The sequence below is a fragment of the Neofelis nebulosa genome, chromosome 6, assembly GCF_028018385.1.
Source record: "Neofelis nebulosa isolate mNeoNeb1 chromosome 6, mNeoNeb1.pri, whole genome shotgun sequence".
Lineage (NCBI taxonomy): Eukaryota > Metazoa > Chordata > Mammalia > Carnivora > Felidae > Neofelis > Neofelis nebulosa.
Window position 1 is genome coordinate 146,638,872 of NC_080787.1, and position 18,525 is coordinate 146,657,396.

Below are 18,525 nucleotides of genomic sequence, written 5' to 3' on the forward strand. Positions count from 1 at the left end.
CACCCCCCGGGCCAGCCAAGCCCATTGGCACGGCCAGGGACCTCTATCTCCAGGCCCTGGGGAAAGCCACAGTGCCGGCCCTTCACCCCTCCCGTGCAGAGCAGGCCTCTGGTTTCCCGGGGGAAGAGGAGACACCCTTCAGGCCACTGGAGTGGCTCAGTTTACCCCTACTGCTACCCAAACCTGCCAGAGCTCAGCACAGACCTGGCAGCCGGTCCTGGCACCCATCACAGCCTCTCCCAAGGACAGCGGAGACAGAGGGTTCCAATGAATGAAAACTGGGAGCTTTCAGGCCAGGCAGGGCCCAGCGTCTGTTGCTTGCGTGGAACTACTTGTCCTTTCCTCCTTGGTAAATTTATCTTCTTCAATTAGCAGTAATCCTATGATTTGCAGATGCAAGGAACCCAGGACTACCACTGCTCAGAATCTAGCCTCTTTCGATGTTGTTTCCACTCAGTTATTTCCCCCTGTGGATCTTAAGCTGCAAGTCCCAGAGAATAGCCCCCACTTAGACCTGGTAAGGTGCCCAGAGCAGGCCAGGCATTTAGAGAAGGTCCCGAGTGGGATCGGGGGGTCTTGGGCATCCATTCTCTCTCACGGTGCTTCTGTTTGGTTTCTGCCCATGCCAATGCCTGTGGATGGGGTCGGGCTTGTGCCTTGGCTCTGAGACAGTCTTATTATTTGATTTTAATTAGTCCTCTGAGTTCCCCCACGAGCGCTTCCGAGCCGTATCGTGACAACTGAAATCAAAGCACCCTTTTTAGCTAAACAGGGAAGTGACCGTCTCACGAGACCGTCTGTCCCCCTCTGATTCAGAAGGGTGAAGCAGCCAAATCTCATGCCACCTGTTTGCTAATAGAGCTCAGAGGTTTAAAACCACCCCGTTAGTCTGCCGGGCTTGCGGACCACATCCGCCCTCCGTGTGCACGAGCCTTGGACGCGGGTTTCCAACTGGAACGGCGGCCTGAACTCTGAGCGGCTGGCCCCGTTCCTGCTGACGCTGCTCTTGTCGAAACTTCTGAGCGCCTCTTTCTAGAAGCACGGCCTCTACCCAAATCCATGCGGCTTATGTGAACTCCCTCCCACCACTGTATTTTGGAATCATGTCTCAGCATTAACTCTGGCCTGGTAACCCCTCAGCCAGACGCCCAGAGAGGCAGGACGCATGTTTCATCTTGTCCCATGTCCCACTCGCCCTCCTACACATGCTGGGACCCACGCACGGGTACATTGGAGCGTGCTTTCATACCCATAGCCTCGCCTGTACCCTTGCTCACATGTTGGAGACTTGCCGTGTCAATACCTCGAGTGTTATGGAGATGGCATCAGTATAGAGCAGCAGACCCAGGTGGACAGCTGGGGCTAATCCCCGGTGGCAGGGGGTGGCAGGGGGGATTCAAAAGAGCAAAGCAGCATGCTGTCTCTGCCATGGAATATGGACTGAAGCACCCCCCCAGGTCCCCTCCCTGCTTGTTCAGACACTGGTGCTTCGTGGGATACCAAGACCTCAGCCCAGAGGCAGGGGTGGAAACACCCAGCTTTCTGCCCCCCCCCACCCCCCTCCCGGCCAGGGCGGTCTGCCGGGGGGCCTCTCTCAGGTGCTCCCCGCTGCTTCCACGGGGCAGGGCACAGGCTCTACACCCTTCACCCTGTCTCTGCCTCAGGGCACGTAGCAGGGGTGGGGCTGATTCCTGCTTCTTCAGGTCCTGAGCTGTCGTGCACAGGTCCCTCTTGATCCTTTTTGCTGTGTGTTTCCTACAGAAGTGGGTACAGAGGACGGCCTCATTCTGAGGGTGCCTGGGGTCTGGGGGGATGGCTGGAGGGGGCCTTAGCCTCAAGAGTTTAGGAAGCTGCCCCAGAGCTACGACCTCTGGTGGCCCATGTTGCCCCGTGAAGCCAATCCAGTTGGAAGAAAGCGATTTCCAGCCCTTTTTATTATCTTTGCATGTCTAGGAGATTCCAGCACTATAGCCCCACCCCACCCACCCCCGCTCAGAAGGGGAGGAGCAAATCGTTGATTTTCATTTCAGGACCATTCTGTGCTTCTCGCTGTTACTTTTCCTTTTCACCCGATGATGCTGATCACAAGCCTACTTGTTAGAAGCTGGATACTTAGGAGACACCCCCACCTGCCTCGTCTGTGGACATAAATGGACCAGATGAAGGCACAGGCTTTGGGGTGAATGCCAAACAGATGGTGGTGAGGGGACACCCCCTCCCCCTGCCCCGAGGGCCTCACCCCCTTCATAGCTGGCTGGAATTTAGCTGTATGAGGAGCCCATGTTCACTGTCAACCTGGAGGGCCTGGTGTGCTGGGAGCTTGCTCACTTCCAGGAGCAGAAAGTTGCCCCACGGTTTCCGGAGGGTAGACCCGTGGCCAGTGTGGACAGCAGTGCTCTCAGAGAGGAGAGGTCCCACACATCCTGGTGGGAAGGAGAATGCCCTGGGGTTTGGGGGGGGGGGCAGGCGAGCTTCTCCTCCAGAGAAAAGAGACACTCTGCAGATGTACCCTTGGCAGTACATGCAGGAATACCTAATAAAGAGCAACAAGTGAGGATTATTTACACCCTGGAGCTGGGCTGTCCAGTATGCTAACCACAGGTGGCTCTTGAAGAGTGGCCTGCTGGGGGGCGGGGGCGGGGTGGGGGAGAGTAAAATGCACACCAGATTCTGGAAACTTAGTATTTAAAAAAGCGAAATTAAAAAGCTAATTAATCACACAGCATAGGGAATACTGATAGTAATATTGGAACAGTCTTACCTGGTGATGGATGGTAACTACACTTGATGTGATCATTTTGTAATGTGCACCAGAAACTAGTAAGGACTGTATGTCAATTACCCAGTAAATAATGTCATTGATTTTAATATTGATCATATATTTTAACAATAATGTAGATATATTGTGGTAAATGAAAAATAGTGTTAAAATTAATTTTACCTCTTTTTATGTTTATTTATTTATTTTGAGAAAGAGGTGGGGGGGGGAGAGGGAGGGGGAGACAGAGAGGGAGAGAGAGAATCCCAAGCAGGCTCCGAGCTGCCGGGGTGGACTGGAGCCCAACATGGGACTGGATCTCACTAACCATGAGATCATGGCCTCAGCCAAAATCAAGAGTCAGCCACTTAACAGACTGAGCCACCCAGGCACCCCTTACCTCTGTGTTAAATGTGGCAACTAGAAAATTTGAGATGGCATATGTGAGCCACATGATAGCCATCAGAGAATGCCACTCTAAAGGTGGCTTCAAGGTCATCTTTGGGAGAAACAAGGACCCCATGGAAAAGGGAAGACATTTTTGAAAGACAAAATCACCTTTTTTTTTTTATATATTTTTTTAACGTTTATTTATTTTTGAGACAGAGAGAGACAGAGCATGAATGGGGGAGGGACAGAGAGAGGGGGAGACACAGAATCGGAAGCAGGCTCCAGGCTCTGAGCCATCAGCACAGAGCCCGATGCGGGGCTCAAACTCATGGACCGCAAGATCGTGACCTGAGCTGAAGTCGGACGCTTAACCAACTGAGCCACCCAGGCGCCCCGAAAGACAAAATCACCTTTGAGGTGGCTCTCTCACTTCTTTGTGTGCCTTCCTTCCTTCCCACTTTATTCATTTCTTCTGGACCACTGGTATGCTGGGGGGGGGGGGGGGAAGGTGTATTTTCAGGCTTTGTCTATTAAAATAGTTATAAGCGTACCCTGAATCTTCCGCCTCTCTTCAAAGTGTCCCAAGAGATGGTATTTAGTTATAAATCTTTGTGAGGAGCCCTAAAAAAGCTGGCTGGTTTGTTAGGCTGCCTTTTTCGTGTTTGGACAACTGCGTGCTTATGACGGGTGGCCCGGGATACAGAGTAAGCTGGCTGGAAGTCCTTCCTTTCACTCTCGCCCTGACGATGGCTGTCTGCCTACAGAGGCACATGGCCACACTGTCACCTTCTGGGAATCTGGCTCCTCTGTCCTGTGCAGGGCGCCGTGTGCCCTGTGTCCAGCATGTAGCTTCTGGGGGTGGCTCCCCCTGAGCCCAGAGCTCAGAGCCGTCGTCCCCACGCTGTGAGCCTAGCCTCAGAGACCTTGAGGCTCCTCAGGGGTGTGGTTGCAGGGCATCTCAGAGGAGGGCCCCACGAGTCTGTCAAAGCTGTGTGCTCCCACCTGTCATCCCTTGTATTTGTTTTCTAGAGCTTTCCAAGTCCCAGAACGACATGACCTCTGACAAGCAACTCCTAGCCACGGGTCCCAGGCAGTGTGCTAGCCGGACGGAGAGGAGGAGCCAGTCTGACACTGCCATCAACGTCACCACCAGGGTATTCCCTGAGGCCGCCGGGCCGCCACCAGAGCTACTTCTAGTCCATTTCGTTTTCCTTTTCTTTTATTGCACAACACTAAGCAGTCTGAAGAAAACATAATTATAAACCCTTCTCTGTTGGGGAGGCCTGGCCAAATGAAGGTCAAATTCCAGGGTCGATTTGGAAAATAGTTCAGAGCAGGGAAAAGCTTCAGCCTAATTCTGAGCCCCTGGGGTCCCAGGTGTCCACGGGAACGCCTTGCTGGTCTCAAGGCCACACCAAAGGCAGAGTGGCCACCTGCAGGGCTGAGATGTGCCACGTTACTCCTGGGGTCTGAATACCTCATGGAGGGTCAAGAGGCCTTCTTGTTTCCAACAACCTCCAGTTCGAGTCTGATAGAAACCCACTAAAAACCTACGTGCCGCCTGACTGAGGGCAATCACCAGGGAGGCTCCCTCCCGGTATCTAAATCATAAGAGAGAGAGCTCACCTAATAAAGGCTTTTAAGGAAATAATTACTCTGGCTTTCCACCAGGATTAACCAAGTCTGAAGCAGATGCACTGGGACAGGAGAGAAAATGACTTTACAATCAGGACACCTAGGTTCTAGTCCAGCGGAGGTGACCTGGCTAGGGCAGATGCCATCACCTGGTCAACAGGACTGAGCTGGGTGCCTGGATAGGACAGGTGTCCCTTCTCTGCCACTGTGGGCTCCGCTCGGGATGTCCCCAGACAGATTCCTTTAGGCAAGGAGATGAGGTTAGTCCCACCCTTCTGCTGGAACTTCCAGACACCCACTCTTGAGGTTTCAAATTCTGCCTCCATCCATGACCCTCTGCCTTGGGCACGTCACATCAACTCCCGGAACGTCACTATGCCCTTGGTGAAAATGAAGGTGATGATACCTGTTCCGCCCAAAGGCACAGGCTGCTTATAAAGATCCCCGAGATAATATAGTATCTAAATTGCTACCTAAGCCATCTACATATACTATCTAAATTGCCGGTCTTCCTAATTGTGTGCCAGACTCCACTCAGGGCTTTACCCGGGCCATCTCATTTTATCCTCACACTACCTTGTGAACTATGTATTGCATTTGGCCCTGTTGTCCATTTAGGGAAACTGAGGCTTAGAGAATGATGTCAGTGCCCGCGGTTACATAACCCGAAAGCGGTGGGCGGTCTTGGCTTGGAGGCTGAATTCTGGAGCAGCTGTTCTCAGTGTGTGTGTGTGTGTGAGTCACTTGGGAATGTTGTTGACATGCAAAGTCTGACTCAGTAGATCTGGGGCAGGTGTGAGATGTGGCATCTCCAGTGAGTTTCTGAGGCGCTCTTGGGTGAGCAGGTGGCGGCTCCTGGCCCCTGGGACCTCGCTAGATTTAGGAGGAGGCGTCTAGAGTGTGTGAGATGCATTTGGAAGGCCTTTGAGACGCCAAAGGGCCAACAAGTGTTCGTTCCTGTTGGCTCCCCAGGGTCTACACAAACACCGTTCCAGACACCATCCCTGAGTCAACAGACGGAGGAGAGGTTCACGTGCATTTAGGAACCACTATGTTCCAGGCACGGCGGTGGTTATTACGTACTAGCCACGTTTAGTTCTTGCAGAAATACTGAGGTGGATATTGTCACTCCCATGATGAAGATCCAGGATCTGAGTTTCAGCGAGAGGGTAACCAACCTGCCTAATGTCACATAACTAATACAATGTGGAGCCGGGAGTAGAGTCCAGGTTTGTAGGTTCTGAATCCTAAACTTGTAACTTCCTCATTATATGCCCCACATAAGGAGGACAAATGAGGGCCCAAATCCTTGGGATGGAGCCCCTCGGATGCTAACACTCACTAAGGTTACCAGGCACTGTTCTTCGTGTAAAGCCCTCATAGATACTAAATCCTTACGACAACCCTGTGAGGTCTGGGCTATCACTGTCCCTATGAAAGATGAGGGGCAAAGGGGAAAGAGATGACCAAGGGGGTAATGTGGTCGGAAGTGTCAGGGCGAGGCAGAGTCTGTCCCAGACACCACACCTGTGACGCCTGCGGGAAAAGATGCCAACAGGGTTGGTGGACGGCGTGTTTCTGCTTCCGATGCCTGTGCCATGGGATGGGGCATCCCAGGTTTCCCAGGCTTAGTTTCTGGCCTCCCCTACTGCATGTGCATGGGGAACGAGCCTGCTGGGTGATTGCAGGGTTGTCTGATGGGACAAGGGAGCTTGAGGGTCGAAGCGAGGAGGAGCAGGGGAGGCCGTGGCGAGACAGCCCCCGCCACCTAGACACTCTGCCACTGGCATCCCGTTGACTGCCATGCTCTTGAAGCGACACGCTTTCTACTTTTTGCAGGCATTCTGTCTCCCCACCTTCCTTGAGGATATGGCTGTTTTGGAGCAATGTAGCCAAATGTTTATAAAGTACTCAGCAATCATGGCATGATCTATAAATGCTAAATAATCACAGGGTCGACATATAAGGAGTACATCTTTAAATAGGACGTTTGTCAGACTGCAATTACACATGCCCTCGTTGGTGAGCTCATAAAACTTACACTCACATTTCCATCGGAACGCCTCGGAGCATTCTGCCAACCTTAAGCACACCACGCGGTGCCCTTCGGAGGCAGGGGGTGTCAGTGCCCACTTTGCAGGTGGCTAGACTGAGGCACAGAAATAGGAGATAACTTTCTTAGGACCGCGTGGTGACTCTGAGATGGTAACTGAGAAAACGGCTCAGGACGGCTTCTATGCCACTTCTCTGACCATTAAGCATGCACCGCATGTTCTGGAGATGCTCCCGTAAAGACCCTCATTTACCCATGTGGGCCGGCATTCTTTAAGAGGTGAACTCTCTCCCCTGTCCTTTGAGACTTCCTGTGCATCCCCGTGGGATTTTACTGTGCATCGTATTAATGTGTGGCTGATCTATATTGGCCGTAAAGACCCTGTTAACCAGGAAGGAAACACGAGAAGCTGTTGGGAGGGGCTGTCTCTGAGGAGTGGGACAAGGACGGAGGCGGGGAAGAAACCCTTCCTTTCATTCGGTGCCCCTTTATGTGAAGTTTTCCCACGTCCTGTGAAATCTGAAGAAACCATCCGCCCCCAGGGCATGGCGTTTCTGCATCCTTCTTTCCCCCACCTGCTGGCCACACGTAAAGGCTGAGCAGCCAGAGAAAAGGGAGGCAATGGCATTGAGTTCAAGGATGAAAACACTTGGTCTTAGACTTGAGGGCTGTTGACCCCCTTGATGGTCCCAGGAGAGGCGGCCTACCTCTCGGCCGGGACAGGACGTTGCTCAGAGCACGATTGTTGGCCGAGCCCAGCCCCGGTGGTTGTCTGAGACCCTCGGATGCAGGCTTGGTGGCAACAGGTGCTCTCCCTTTTCACATTTAAGATCAGCTAAAACAAACAATCCCACACGCATGAATTGTGTGGTTCCAGGGAGTCCATAATTTGATCAAATCGAGCCTAATGTTTATTGATCTTTCGGTGAATAATATGAAACTTAATAACTCTGTACAGAGTAAACCTCATTCAGGGCGATCATTTTTCTCTGTAATCTGACCCAAACTAGATAGCTACTGAAATACATTAAAAATCACAGGGGAGGGGCGCCTGGGTGGCGCAGTCGGTTAAGCGTCCGACTTCAGCCAGGTCACGATCTCGCGGTCCGTGAGTTCGAGCCCCGCGTCAGGCTCTGGGCTGATGGCTCGGAGCCTGGAGCCTGTTTCCGATTCTGTGTCTCCCTCTCTCTCTGCCCCTCCCCCGTTCATGCTATGTCTCTCTCTGTCCCAAAAATAAAATAAAAAATGTTAAAAAAAAAAAAAAAATCACAGGGGAAATAAATGCCTTTCTCAATGTCGTCGATAGGCTTCCATCTGAATCTCGATGCCCTTTCACAGGGCACTGAGTCTGACAGAGTCATTTAGATCCTTCAGAATTTACCAGGGAAGAGGTGAACGCCAAAGTTCATGTGGATTCCTTAGTCGAGATAGGGATGTTCTTCAGAACAGTGTCGGCTTTTCTAATGATTTCAAAATATTTATATTGGCACTTATGTTTCATTAACGTTTTTTCGGAATCCTAACATATTTGGAAACAGTCTTCCCTGGCTATGAATTTTTTTTTCCTGGCTATGAATTTGACATGCCACATGATCGCTCTTATAAAGATAGTTCTTTGTCCCTTTTCGGAAACTTCTGTCATCAGTTTAAAAAAAATGTTTATTTATTGTGTGAGAGGGAAGGGGGAAGGGGCAGAGAGACAGACAGAGAGAGAGAGAATCCCAAGCAGGCTCCATGCTCTAGGCGTGGAGCTGGATGTGGGGCTCAGTCCCACAGACAGTGAGATCATGACCTGAGACTAAATCAAGAGTCAGACACTTAACTGACTGAGCCACCCAGGCGCCCCTGTCATCGACTTTTTTTTTTTTTTTATGATTTAAAAACTATGTTGCCTTAAAACGGGATTAGGTGGTTAGATATTGAACGCCTACGTGTTACAAAGCTGTATATTAATATTTAGCCCATTTTATTCTTTCTGTCCCATTCCGACTGCTGCCTTACAGGCCGTTCCAAATGGAATCTTCCACGTCCTCCAAGGCCCCCCCGCCCCTCCCTGGACACAGTCAGAAGGTAGAGGCCTTGCCGTAGGAGGGCCCTCTGACTACTTCCTCCCGCTCAGTTTCTCTGGATCTTTAGCCACCTTTCCTCCTGCCTCAGGAATGGACGTTCCTTCCCGAGATGGAGCCCTCTCCTGGGGGCTGGGTTCATTGTCCTCGCTCTCTTCTGGGACCTGCTTTCCCTGCTTCTGTTTCTCCTCAACCTGCAAGTTAGCCCTGACCCCGCCCCCCCCTTAAAAAAGAGAAACAGCATCTTCTGAAGGATCCCCTTCAAGCTGCTCTTCCACTTCTTCATCTCAGCCCAAGTCCACAAAAACGTCCTCTGCCCTTGCCCCCCATCACCCTCCCTCCTGTTCACCCCTACCTTCTGTGCAGTCGGTTCCCTGTGCCAGTGCGACACTGCTCCCTGCGGCGCCGCCAGGCACCCCTGATTGAAAAGCCTGCTGGCCCATTTGAGCATCACCCTCACCAATGACTTTGCCATCTTTGACACAGTTGACCAGAATTCCACTCTTTTCTTTAATTACAAAAATGGTTTTATTGCTTGTATGTATAATAAAACCTAGGCCTACACACTAATGAAAGTTTAGAAAACACAGATGAGGAGGAGGAGGGGGAGGAAGCAGGAGAGGAGAAAAATCAAGCAAGCGCTGAGCCGGGCCAGTCACTTGGAGCACACACGTACACTCAGTTTGCAAACACGATGCCCATGCTGCACATCCACTTCTGTCATTTGCTTTCTCAAGAATCTCTAACTTTATATTTTAATTTCTTCCCTGTCAATACATACATATTGTCATTGTTTTACAGCTATTTTTTAGGACTTTTTAAAAGTGATTGTTTATTTTGAGAGAGAGCATGAGCGGGGGAAGGGCAGAGAGAGAGGGTGGGGAGAGAGAATCCCAAGCAGGTTCCCCAGTGTCCGTGTGTAGCCTGATGCGGGGCTCGAACTCATGAACTGTGAGGTCATGACAGGAGCCACCCGGGCGCCCGTAGGACTTTTAATTCATGCTGCGAGATTGCCCTCCTCTGAGGTTGACTCAGTTTACGACCACCAGAGGGGGAGTAGCCCGCTTTTCAGCACCCCTGCTGGCACCAAATGTTATACTTTTTTAAAAAAATATTTTTGAATGTGTATTTATTTTTGAGAGAGAGGGGGCCGGACAGAGAGAGAGAAGGAGACACAGAACCTGAAGCAGGCTCCAGGCTCTGAGCTGTCAGCACAGAGCCCAATGCAGGGCTCGAACCCATGAACCACAAGATCATGACCTGGGCTGAAGTCGGCAGCTTAACCGACTGAGCCACCCGGGTGCCCCCAAATGTTATACTTTCTATTTTAATATTTGCTAATTTGATAGGCCAGTTTTAAAAATCTCCATTTCTTTAATTTCAGGTGAGCCTTTTCTCATACTCTTCTCCTTTTTGAACATCCTTCATGCCCGAAATCCTCCCCTTGGATCTGCGATTCTTCTGGCTGTCTCCTCCCCCGGGCCGGCTCTTTGGTGACCCTCCTCCACCAAGCTACCTGTTCTCCGGAAAGCCTGACACAGCAGGAATCTGGCCTCTTGAGTCTCTTTGGTTGCGTGGGTCATCAGCAAGTCTAGGAACATGCTCGATACTTGACCATCAGCATAGGCCCACCACTCACGATGCCCCTCCTTTGAGTCTCTCCACAGCCAGCCTTGAACCTCCCACTCAGGTCCTACTTCCGCTAAAGATCATCCTGACACCCCCTTCTGCATAAGCTCTCCACCCCCTCTTTCCCATGGACTTGGCTTGTGCCTCCATTTCAGTGGTGGGTCTATTTCCTACCAGCCAGGTGAGCCCCTGGAGAGCGGATGATGCTTCTTCTCCCCCCTCCCTTCTCCTCTGCCCCCCTCTTTCTGCCCCAGGACTTAGAGCAGTGGGTCAAAGATAGGATCACTTAACAGATGTCTGATGGAGCTGAGCTGGCGTTCTGGGGATCAAGAGCATGAACAGTAATTGGGAACTAATCATTTCTTCCACTTATTCTCGAATATTCTCAGTCTTTCATTCCTGAGAATTACAGCTATGATGCAAATGTTACATTTGTTATATTTCCAAGTTCCACTTCCAGCATCAAAATGTAAAGTCTGGATTCAGAGACTTTGTACTTTCAGCCAGGAAGAGGTTTCCTACCTTGGGCATTGTGTTTTTGGCTCTGTGCTAGCCCTGTCCAATAGAAGCTTCTAATCACGGCCACATGTGGCTGCTGGGCACCTGAAATGTGTCTCGTGCAACTGAGGAGTTAAATTTTTTAAATTTTAGTTGCTTTTAACCAATGAGAATTTAAACTTCTATAGCCACATGTAGCTAGCGACTAGCACATTGGAAAGCACAGCTCTATACATGATAAAAGGGGTACTGACTATTTTATAAAATTTAGAGACATATTTTAATTTCCCCCTTTTTTTTAATGAGCACATTACAACTAAAACTCTGATAGGCTAAATATCGTATTTCATGTGATTAAATGCAGGGATCGCTATTAAGGCCAACATGTGGACTTGATTTTTCTTTAAGACTTACTAATCCATAAGTGACCCACCCACCACCGTTCAGGAATATTCCCAGTGCTTGCTGATGCCTGCCCGGGGCCCTGCGGGTGTGTGTGTATGCATTTATTCAAACGGAAGCGTGCTCTCTTACTCAGCACCCAGAAGTTTGCATATGAGTGCCGTCAGGTCAGAGATGCAGGCTCTGCTCATTGAAGTCACCACCTTTGAACAAAATCACACTAGGATACAGACTCTGTTGTTAATTCCGTGTTTCCTTTTCCAGAAGCCAAGCACGCCAGATATTCTGAAACCTCTCAACCAAGAGAGTCCCAAACACCTTACTAACCCTGTTTCGAAGCAAGAGGACGTCTCATCCAGGCCAACGCCCAGCACTTTGTTCTCAGGAGGCTTGAGACACGTGAGTCTCATCTAACACTCTGGACACCTGATGTGTGGCTGTCGCCATGATGTCGGACGGGGTTGGTAGGCGGGGGTAGGAGGGAAGTGTTGTCTTGTGGCATAAACTGGAACGTGACAACAGAACTTGGAGGTAATATTTTACTCAGACTGGGAGCTGGGGAAACGGGCTATATACTTTGATGGTTTTTCTTTCATACAGATAGCAATGAATAATAAATAACGGCATATTTGGATGAGCAGTTTTTACTTTCAATGAGGTCAACGTATCAAATATTTCTCTTACAATTATTTCTGTGTCTTGTCTACCCACAAGTCATGAAGACATTCTCTTGTTCTCTTCTAGAAACTTTAGAAAAATTTCATTGTTCTGTGTAGGTCTGTGCCCCTGATCATTACTGTTTGTGAATAGTATCGGTTGAGGTTCATTCTTTCCACGTGGACACCCAGTTATTCCGGCACCCTTTGTTCACAAAACGACTCTCATTTCCCCATTGACTTTGGTATCTTTGTTGAAAATCAAGTAACCGTGCAGGAGTGGGTCTTTTTTGGGACTCTTCACTCTGTTCCTCTCATCTCTGTGCTCTAGCCCAGACCACACCGTCCTGATTACTGCAGGAAGTCATGAAGTCAAGTTTCCTAAGTCCTTCAACTGTGCTCTTCTTTTTCAAGATGTTTTAAAGGTTGGCTCTGTTGCTAGGCAAGCCTTTTATTCATTCCTTTGTGGCTTCAAAAACACTGACGGAATGCTTACGTTAGCCTCAAATTGTGATATGTGGTGTGACAGAGCCTTGGGTGACAGGTCACAAGGCCTCGATCACTGTGATAGCTCTTTACCTTATTAAATAATCTTAGACGGGCGCCTGGGTGGCTCAGTCAGTTGGGTGTCCGACTTTGGCTCAGGTCATGATCTTGCGGTTTGTGAGTTCGAGCCCCATGTCGGGCTCTGTGCTGACAGCTCGGAGCCTGGAGCCTGCTGCCGATTCTGCGTCTCCTCTCTGTGCCCCTCCCATGCTTATACTCTGTCTCTGTCTCTCAATAATGAATAAACGTTAAAAAAAATAAAAAATAATAATCATCTTAGACAATGGCAGAAACTCTCCAAACTTCTGTGTCCTCATCAAGAAATGGGTATCAAGCCTGTTCTTTTTATTTCACAGGATTGTCTTGAGAATCAAAATGCACTCATTCCATGCTGTATTATAGTGGTTATGAGCTCAGCTTCCAGGGCCATCTGGGTGGCTCAGTCAGTTGAGGATCCAACTCTTGATTTCGACTCGGGTCATAATCTCATGTCTTATGGGTTCGAGCCCTACGTTGGGCTCCACACTGACGGTGCAGAACCTGCTTGGGATTCTCTCTCTCTGCCCCATCCCTGCTCATGCTTGCTTGCGCACTCTCTCTCTCTCTCAAAATAAATAAACTTAAAAAAATAAAAAGAACTCAGCTCCTAGAAACCACCTTCTTGGTTCACATTCTAGCTCCTATAGTGTGACCCAGAGCAAGTCCCTTAACCTCTCTGTGCATTGGGGTGGTTGTGTTTTTATGGAAAATGATACTCGCTTTAGAAAACAATTAACTTACCCCCATCCTATCTACATGAATATCTGGTAGAACATTACAAAGTCATGGCAAAAGCAGGCCAGACCCGTGTGCTGAATAGGTAACATCCTAGACTCAATCTGCTAAATGCTGGCAGCTCCCAAACCAGCCCTTCACTGAGTGGTCCTGCCTCTTTCGGAACCACTGCTGTATACCCTCACTGCTCAAAATGTGGGGCCAGCAGCCCTGGCATCACCTGGGACCTTCCAGAAATCAGAGTCTCTGGCCCCATCCCAGACCTACTGGGTCAGAATCTGCAATTTAACAAGAGCCCCAGGTGATTCATATGCACCATGAAGTTTGAGAAACACTGCTTGAGCTCTAGCAGTTTCAAACCTGAGTAAAGTATGTCATTTGTTAAGGATTTCTTAACAGTCAAGGGCCATGCTGTCCACTACAGTAGCCATTAGTCACATGTGACTGTCGAGCACTTGAATTATGGCTAGTCCGAAATGAGTATATAAAATACACACTGCCCAGGAGCTGATTATAATGTTTTTTGTCAATTATATCTAAATAAATAAAACACACACTGGGTTTTAAAGACTTATGTAGGAAAAAATATAAAAGGTGTCAATAATTTTTATATTGACATATGTTGAAATGATAGTATTTTGGATATATGACATTAATAAAATGTACAGGCATACCTCCTAGATACTGTCACTTCCAGGCCACCTCAGTAAGGTGAAGATCATAATAAAGTCAAATGAATGTTTGTTTCCAGTGCATATAAAAGTTATGTTCACCCTAGTTGGTTTCAGTGTGCAATGACATTATGTCTAAAAAAAACGATGTACGTGCCTTAATTAAAAAATACTTTATTGCTAAAAAATGCTACCCATCACCCTTTGAGTTTTGAGTTGTTAATCATTGATCACAGATCTCCATAACAAATATAGTAATAATGAAACCGTTCGAAAGATCGTGAAAATTACCAAAATGTGACACAGGCACGAAGTGAGCAAACGCCGTGGTTAGAACGGCAGTGATAGATTGGCTGGAAACAGACCCTCAGTTTGCAAAACACACAACATCTGTGAAATGCAATAAAACCAGGGATGCCTGTATTATTAAAATTAATCTCACCTGTTTTTAAAAAATAGGCCACTGGGGAATTTTAAATATTTTTTAAGTTTATTTATTTTGAGAGAGAGAAAGCACACACACAAACAGGCAGGGGAGGGGCACAGAGAGAGAGAGAGAGAGAGAGAGAGAGAGAGAATCCCAAACAGGGTGTGGGCACAGAGCCCGACGCAGGGCTCGATCCCACGAACTATGAGAGGATGACCTGAGCTGAGATCAAGGGTCAGACACTTAACTGAATGAGCCACCCAGGTGCCCCTGGAGAATTTTAAATGACAGATTCGGCTCACATTCTAGTTCTGTGGAACAGCACGGGTCTGGGTACCGTGATTGTGCGTTCAGGGGCACCTGGGATGATCTAACGTGGAATTACCCAAATGTGGCGTCATGTGCCTCCGTGCGCTTCCTGGGAAGAAGGTTCGTGTTTCCATCAGTTCTCAGACAGGTCTGCACACCCACACTGGTCAAGGACCAGGAGTGAAAAGCAAACTCGGTTCACACAAGTTCTTCCCGGGAGCCTCCGAGTCCCAGCGGGGGTGTAAGCACCTGCCCCCAGGGAAGAAACGACCCTGCGCCCTGGCCCTCTGCTTCTTGGTGCCTTTTCGTTCCAGAGACTGAGGTGCTGAGAGCCTCGGCTGGCCGGGCCAGGAGGCCTCAGAAAGCTATGCTTGAGGGTGGGTTAGCCCCTTTCTTCACAGCTGGGTGTTGTAGGTGCTGGAGAACAGTTCAGCGAGGTGGAAGAGCAGAGGAAACGCTTCTCTGAGGGTGAGATAGGCAAGGATGGTTCCAGAACATTCTCTCATTGGGTTCAACCCTGCGGTGGGTCTGAGACAGGAAGGGCTTTTCCAAGATTCTCTGCAAGGTTTGCCCCTACTCCAGCCGATGGAAGGATGCCAGCTAGCTTGAGCTTTTTTAAAAAGGCTGGTCCTGAGGGTGACGCTAGGCTTCTGGGAGAGTCCAAGGGGCAGCTTCCCCAGAACTGCCCAGGGTCCCACAGACTAAACTCTAAGCTCCTCCAGGGGCCAGAATCATGTCTTTGGGTGCCCAGAAACTAACACATAGGCACGGACATGAGCTAGGATCCACCCCATGTGGTCCACGAGGCCCCACACGACTTCCCACACACGCCCCACCTGCCCCCTTGCTCGTTCCACACAACCGCACTGGTCGTTGAACACGCAAGACGCAAGCCTGCCCTGGGGGCATTTCTGCCCTCTCCCATGTGGCACCACACCCATTCACTCCCTTCCTTTAAATCTTTGCTCCAAGGTCACATTGTAGGCGGAGTCTACCCCCTGCCCTGTCCTGCCCTCCATCGCCCTTACCTTCTCTCTGTTACCCATATTCTTATCACCTTCTATAGCTGTGTAATTGGTTTATCTGTTGTTTGTTGTCTCCTGTAAGTCCCACGTGCCCAAGCAGTGCCTGACCCTGAAGCAGCACTCGGTAAACACGTGCGGAATGACCGTGTTACTCCTACCCGGAGCTCTGGTTTCCTGAAAGCCTACTGTGTGCTAACGACCGAGCCAGGTGTCTCCCCTGGCAATCGTTCCCACAACCATCTGGTCAGGTGGATGCTATTGTCCCATTTCACAAATGGGGAGACAGGTTCCCAGAGGTTAAGGCGGCTCATTGAGGTCAGACGGTAACCGCTGAGCCCTGACTCAACACCCAGAGCCGTGCGAGTCAAAGCCCTGGGGTTCCGTTGGGCTCTCCAATGGAGTGGGTTTCCTGCCCTCAGTCCCTGGTTCAGCTGCACTGGCCTGGGGCCGACCCGCACCTAGAAAACCTCTCGGACTGCTGGGAAATGATGCTGTGGCAAGGAGACGCGGGTGAGTGTGTTTGTCTCGCTCTGTCCTTCAAACTACACCGCAAATTCAACTGGGCTCCCTTTGTCCTTTCTTCTAGTGGGCTCGGATGTGTGCCCTTCAAGTTCTCCTCGTGGAGTTGAATTATTATGTGATTAAACCTGTTCCTTTAGGCTGAAGCAGTGTTTGAGGAAACGAAACTCCCACAAAGCAAATACTGATTATTGCCTCTTGCCCAGAGATGTTGCCTGTTCTTCCAACAGACCTTGAGGCTAAGAGCCAGGAAGTTTGGATAAAGCTTACCAAATCTCTACTTACTACAAAAGGAGAAAGCCAAAGGGGCAGTAAATAGGGGGAAACACTCAACCTCCCAGGTAGTTAAATCAGTGCAAAATGAAAGCAAGCTCTGCTTTAGGGTCATTTCAGCAAATTTTAGAAGTGATACAGGTCCATGTTGGCAGGGGTATGGAGCTAGCTGCAGGCATCTTTATAAACTCCTGGGGTCTGCGGGAGGGCATTTACCTATGTGTATCAAAAGCCTTGAAAATGCCTGTTCTCTTCAATCAAACAATTCAGTTACAGGAAATATTCTTGAAAAATTATCATGAATGTTGCCCAAAATGTGTGTACGTGGATGTCCAGGGAGCCTTGTTTATAACTTTTAATTTTGAAGAATTGGAAACAACCAAAATATTCAAAATAGGGCAATGGTTAAATGAATTATGGTATATTGATTCAGAGGAATACTTTGTAGCTATTAAAAAGAATGTTGAAGAATATTAATATAGAAAATATATGCTGACAAATGAAAATATAAGGTTATAAAATAGTATGATAGCAGCACATCTTTATAACAGCAACATGATTCTGCTATAGACTTTGCAAACCAAGTGGGAGGATTATACCCAAATTTGACCCTGGAATGATGGGGTTATGCTTTTTTCTTAAAAATTTTTTGGGGGCTCATGTGTGTTTTCTGTATTTTTCCTATAAACATGTAATATTTTTGGAGAAAAAAAATAAGTTGTTAAAAAAAAATAAGTTCAGGGGTGCCTGGGTGGCTCAGTCCATTAAGCGTCTAATTTTGGCTCAGGTCATGATCACATGGTTCATGGGTTCGAGCCCTGCGCTGGGCTCTGTGCTGACAGCTCGGAGCCTGGAGCCTGTTTTTGGATTCTGTGTCTCCCTCTCTCTCTGCTTCTCCTCTGCTCATATTCTGTCTGTCTGTCTGTCTGTCTCTCTCTCTCTCTCTCTCAAAAATAAATAAGTATTTTTTAAAAATTAAAAAAATAAGTTCAGTTATCAGAAGTAGAACTTGGTGGAGTGAAGAAATACGTTAACATTTTAGCGTTCCCACGGGAAAACAAATCCTACCAGAGTTCCTGTCTGGTTTTTAATTTTGTTTATACTTATGTTTAAAAAAAGCTAAAAAGGAATGCATTTATATCAGTATTTCCAAACAGCTTACACTTTTCCTGCCAGAAGGTGTTGTGATTGGCAGGCGTGACAGTGGAATACTGTTTGGAAGCGATAGTGAATGAACTCAAACCACAACGACCACATGGATGAATTTAAAAAGCAGAGTATCAAGAGAAAGTCAGTTATAGAGGAATAGGTACCCAGTAGGATTCTAATTATATAAATTCCAAGCTCAGGCAAAACTAACCAATATATTGTTTGGGGGGATCTAATACATCTGCACTAAAACCATAAAGAGAAACGAGGATGATTAACAGGAGACTTCGAAACAGCATTTACTCAGGGACAGAAAAGAGGCACTGGACAAAGGTAGGGCCCCGGGGCACTTCTGAGGTCCTGGTTATGTTGTTTTACTCCAGCTGAGTGGTGGGTACGTGGATGTTCATTTCATAATTATTATTTAACTATATCAATTATATGTACTTTTTGATATAGTTTTACAATAAAGAAGGAAGAAAAGAGAAAAGAAAAGGAGATGATTTATCCTGCTTACAAAGGGCAGCCACATTGTCTGGCATTTTCCAAATGGTAACGAATGTTCTATACTTACTATGCGTGGGGATGGTTCTAAGTCTCCTTATGTATTTATTTTTTAATATATATATATATATATATATATATATATATATATATATATATTTAATGTTTACTTTTGAGAGAGAGCGACAGAGACAGAATGTGAGCAGGGGAGGAGCAGAGAGAGAGGGAAACATAGAATCCG

General features: G+C 48.3%; 1 protein-coding gene and 1 long non-coding RNA gene across 12 annotated transcripts in view; one reads left to right on the forward strand and one right to left on the reverse strand.

Moving 5' to 3' along the window:
- Window positions 1–18,525, forward strand: part of SYTL3 (synaptotagmin like 3) — a 93,918-nt gene that overhangs the window by 55,017 nt on the left and 20,376 nt on the right. For 8 of the 11 annotated variants that reach the window (XM_058735789.1, XM_058735797.1, XM_058735794.1 and 5 more), the window contains 2 exons: window positions 4,178–4,302; window positions 11,696–11,830. In XM_058735789.1, coding sequence (XP_058591772.1) covers window positions 4,178–4,302; window positions 11,696–11,830 — 260 coding nt within the window. The remainder of the gene's footprint in view (window positions 1–4,177; window positions 4,303–11,695; window positions 11,831–18,525) is intronic. The other 3 variants (XM_058735798.1, XM_058735800.1, XM_058735796.1) reach the window with 2 other exon arrangements.
- Window positions 1–18,525, reverse strand: part of LOC131515120 (uncharacterized) — a 31,571-nt gene that overhangs the window by 2,787 nt on the left and 10,259 nt on the right. The gene's annotated exons all lie outside the window — the stretch shown is intronic.